Genomic DNA, 3,738 nt, shown 5'->3' with positions numbered 1-3,738 from the left:
TCCATTTTCACCGCCTCATTCTCGCTACAACGAGATATCCCACAGTTCACATCAATTAAACACTTCTAATTTCAAATAACATGGACAAATAACTAACATTAATTGCAAAAATAATAAATTACAAAATGAGAATGTTACAACATTGTGGCCCAAAAATGTAAAAAAGACTAAACATATAAAGAAGGAGGATCCATGCAAACAAACATTTGCACAAAAGCACACTACCAAAAAAAGAATTGATAAAATTATTGAAATATCTTGTACATTCATTCATTTTTAGGGGAATGTAACTCATTTTTTGTGTAAAAAGTATATTGCATTTTCATAATATCTGTAATCATGTTTTTAGGGTTTAGGGTTTAAACCCTATTTTTGGATCTTTCTTTTCTAATTGTTCTTGTATATTGGTTAACTAGGAGGTGAGAAAGTAACTTAAAAATGATTGAAAAAGAAAAGAATTACTTTCAAGAATACAATTATAAAGAAATTCCTACAATATATATATATATATATATATATATATATATATAATTGGATGGAGATACTTAGATGTGTTACTAGTAAAGTTTTATTAATGGTAAATTGTGTTAGAGGAGGTCTCTAATGTGAAATCATCAATTAATTAATTAAAAGTTATTAAAAAGTTAACTAATATCATTGATCAAGAGCTTGAATTAAGTCCTTCTAATATAAATTTTGGTTTATTACTTTGGTTAACTACGTTTCACTCTTATAGATTCATTAAGTAGTAGTTAGACTAAAGTAGAGTCTTTAATAGCAAAAGTCATTCTTGTTTAACACTTTAGTTAATTAGTATCGTGCATCAAAAGATAAACTCAAATAAAATCTCATGAATCATTGCATGATTCACATATTAGACATAGGTTATTTCATACAAACATGAAACTATCTCTTCATTTATAGATAAATTATAATCCCTTTGCATATAGCAAAACAAATTGGAAGGACATTTAAAATTCATATATTAAAGAAACTCAAACCATAATAGCAATGTCCTTATAATTTTGAAAACCATTCTCTTAGGAAATAGCTTGCTTCTTCCTCTTAAAATTTAGCACAACAAATTCTCTAATATTTTCTAAAGAATTATATATTTTTTAAAGGATTTTTTTTCTCTATATGTTTAACTATATATTAATATGCAATTGATAGACTTTATATTATGCAATATTTTAAGGTTAGAGTTGTCGAAATAAATTGACCAAAATTCATTTCACATGTATGATTTAAATATTAAATTCAAAATTTAAATTAAATTAATTCTTCTAACTTTATTAAAGGTATTTTATAATTTTTAACAATTTTTTACAAAATTTTATAAATATTTATTATTTTCATATTTATCTTTTCATAATTATTTGAATAATTTTATTATTTAATAATTAATATGACAATAAAATTTTATTTTAATTAAGAGTAAATATAAAATGCTATAATTTTTAAAATAAATATGTGAATTAAATTTAATAACATTTTAAAATCTATATTATTTAGTTAAAAATATCTTATAAATAAAATGCAAGGAAGTAAAATAATAATAAAAAAATATTGAACAAGAAAATATCTCACAAAAAATTTATCTAAAGATTTAAGATAATTTTATTTTCTTAATATATATTAGGTTATTTTAAGCTTAAATTTGAAAATTTTATTTTTAAATTAATTTTTTTTTACTTTTATTTTTTAAAATAAAATTTTAATTTTGGAAATTTAAAAAAATTACAAATTAAAATGCATCAAAAAAATAATTTTTTAGAAATATTTGTTTGATATAACTCATTATTGTTTAAAATTTTGCTTAAAATTAAGATATATATATATATATATATATATATATTTTATTTTATTTTTCTTTTCTAAAACTAGGGTTTGGACTTTGCAGTGACGGCCTCTACCTATATATCTTACTCGCTACTCTGAAGTTGGGGTTTGCCACCACCACCCAACCTTCATCTTCACCTCGTGCGTGTGCTTTTGCGATTCACAACAATGGCAACTCAAATGAGCAAAAAGAGAAAGGTGAGTAATTCATTACGCTACCTTAATAAATTTCGATCCATGTTCCTAATAATCAACCAATTACGCAGTTCGTAGCCGATGGAGTGTTCTTCGCGGAGCTGAACGAGGTTCTCACGCGAGAGCTTGCGGAGGACGGTTACTCCGGTGTCGAAGTTAGGGTTACGCCGATGCGCACCGAAATCATCATCAGAGCCACTCGAACACAAGCCGTTCTCGGTGCGTCCCTCTGTTCTAGAACCGTCCATTGCTCTGTTGTTGGAATCTAATTTTGAAGGTTCTTTTTCTTATATATATATATATATATATATGTATAGGGGAGAAGGGAAGGAGAATCAGAGAACTCACCTCAGTGGTTCAGAAGAGGTTCAAGTTTCCAGAAAACAGCGTTGAACTTTACGCTGAGAAAGTCAACAATAGGGGTCTTTGTGCTATTGCTCAGGCTGAATCTCTTCGCTACAAGCTCCTTGGTGGCCTCGCTGTACGCAGGTATAGATATACATTCTTTTTTTATGCATGATCTTATATTTATTGTTTATAATTACAATTCTTTTTGAAATAATTGGTAAGCATAATTTTGTTAGTTGCATTGTTTTATTTTGAATTGATAATTTATTATTGTGCAAAATAAATCTAATGTTGGTGGATAAACATAATTTTATTATTATTTAGACCTAATTGTTCCCGCGATGGACATAATTTCTATTAGTAATTTGACGGTTTATTTAACTGCTCTTGCATGAATGTGATACTTCTGTGGGTTTGTGGATGCTTGAACTTTTTTGCTTTCAGGGCGTGCTATGGTGTTTTGAGATTTGTTATGGAGAGTGGTGCCAAGGGATGTGAGGTTTGTTCTCCAGACATTGGTTGGCTTTGATGTGGTGCTGTTGTGGTGTTGCTTTGTGTGATAATAGTTGCTTGATTTGTCCAGGTCATTGTGAGTGGAAAATTGCGAGCTCAAAGAGCCAAATCTATGAAGTTCAAGGATGGGTACATGATTTCTTCTGGGCAACCAGTCAAGGATTACATTGACTCTGCAGTTAGACATGTTCTCCTTAGACAGGTTAGTTTGCTTCTATTCTTCATAGTTTCTGATTGAATTTCCTTTTCAGGTTTTGATGCATTTTGTTTTAATGTGGAGTGTGACCCTAATTGTTTTCCTCTCTGGCCTGTAGGGTGTTCTCGGTATCAAGGTGAAGATCATGCTTGATTGGGATCCTAAAGGAAAACAGGGTCCTAAAACTCCTGTCCCTGATCTTGTTACTATCCATACTCCAAAGGAGGAGGAAGAAAACATCCGACCTGCTGCTGTTTTGGCTAATGATGCCGAGGTCCCTGTTGCTTGAAATGTTTTTAAGTGCTATGGAGCAGTAATTCATAGTAGCTGAGTGCCTAGTTTTTATTGTATGCAATGTTTGTTTTCAAAGACATTCAAAATTTTCTTTCTAGAATTTTGAAGAAATTGTCATACTCAGTTACAAGTATTTAAGTCTTAAGTTTTATGTTTGCATTTATCAACTAATCACACATTGATTAGGAATAACTCCAGTTTTTTGTACCTGTCCATTGCATATGATGCTTAAGAATCTTACTATGTTCCATAATGTTAGTAGAAAACATTTTACCATGATCTACACATTTGTCATCCAAGTGAATTGACCTCCCTAGTGAATGAACGGTATCCAGCGAACTTCTTGTATG

At 29.5% G+C, this 3,738-nt stretch overlaps 1 protein-coding gene across 1 annotated transcript; it reads left to right on the top strand.

Moving 5' to 3' along the window:
* Positions 1-1,864: 1,864 nt before the first annotated feature.
* Positions 1,865-3,738, top strand: LOC113872310 (40S ribosomal protein S3-3-like). The gene is made up of 6 exons (XM_027509767.1): positions 1,865-2,040; positions 2,109-2,256; positions 2,355-2,526; positions 2,830-2,884; positions 2,969-3,100; positions 3,213-3,738. Exons 1-6 carry the CDS (start codon positions 2,011-2,013, stop codon positions 3,381-3,383), a joined length of 708 nt encoding a protein of 235 aa, XP_027365568.1. The 5' UTR covers positions 1,865-2,010; the 3' UTR covers positions 3,384-3,738.

This window comes from Abrus precatorius, unplaced genomic scaffold, assembly GCF_003935025.1.
Source record: "Abrus precatorius isolate BTA unplaced genomic scaffold, Abrus_2018 Scaffold7, whole genome shotgun sequence".
In the NCBI taxonomy this organism is placed as follows: Eukaryota; Viridiplantae; Streptophyta; class Magnoliopsida; order Fabales; family Fabaceae; genus Abrus; species Abrus precatorius.
This window is presented reverse-complemented; position numbering and strand designations above follow the sequence as displayed.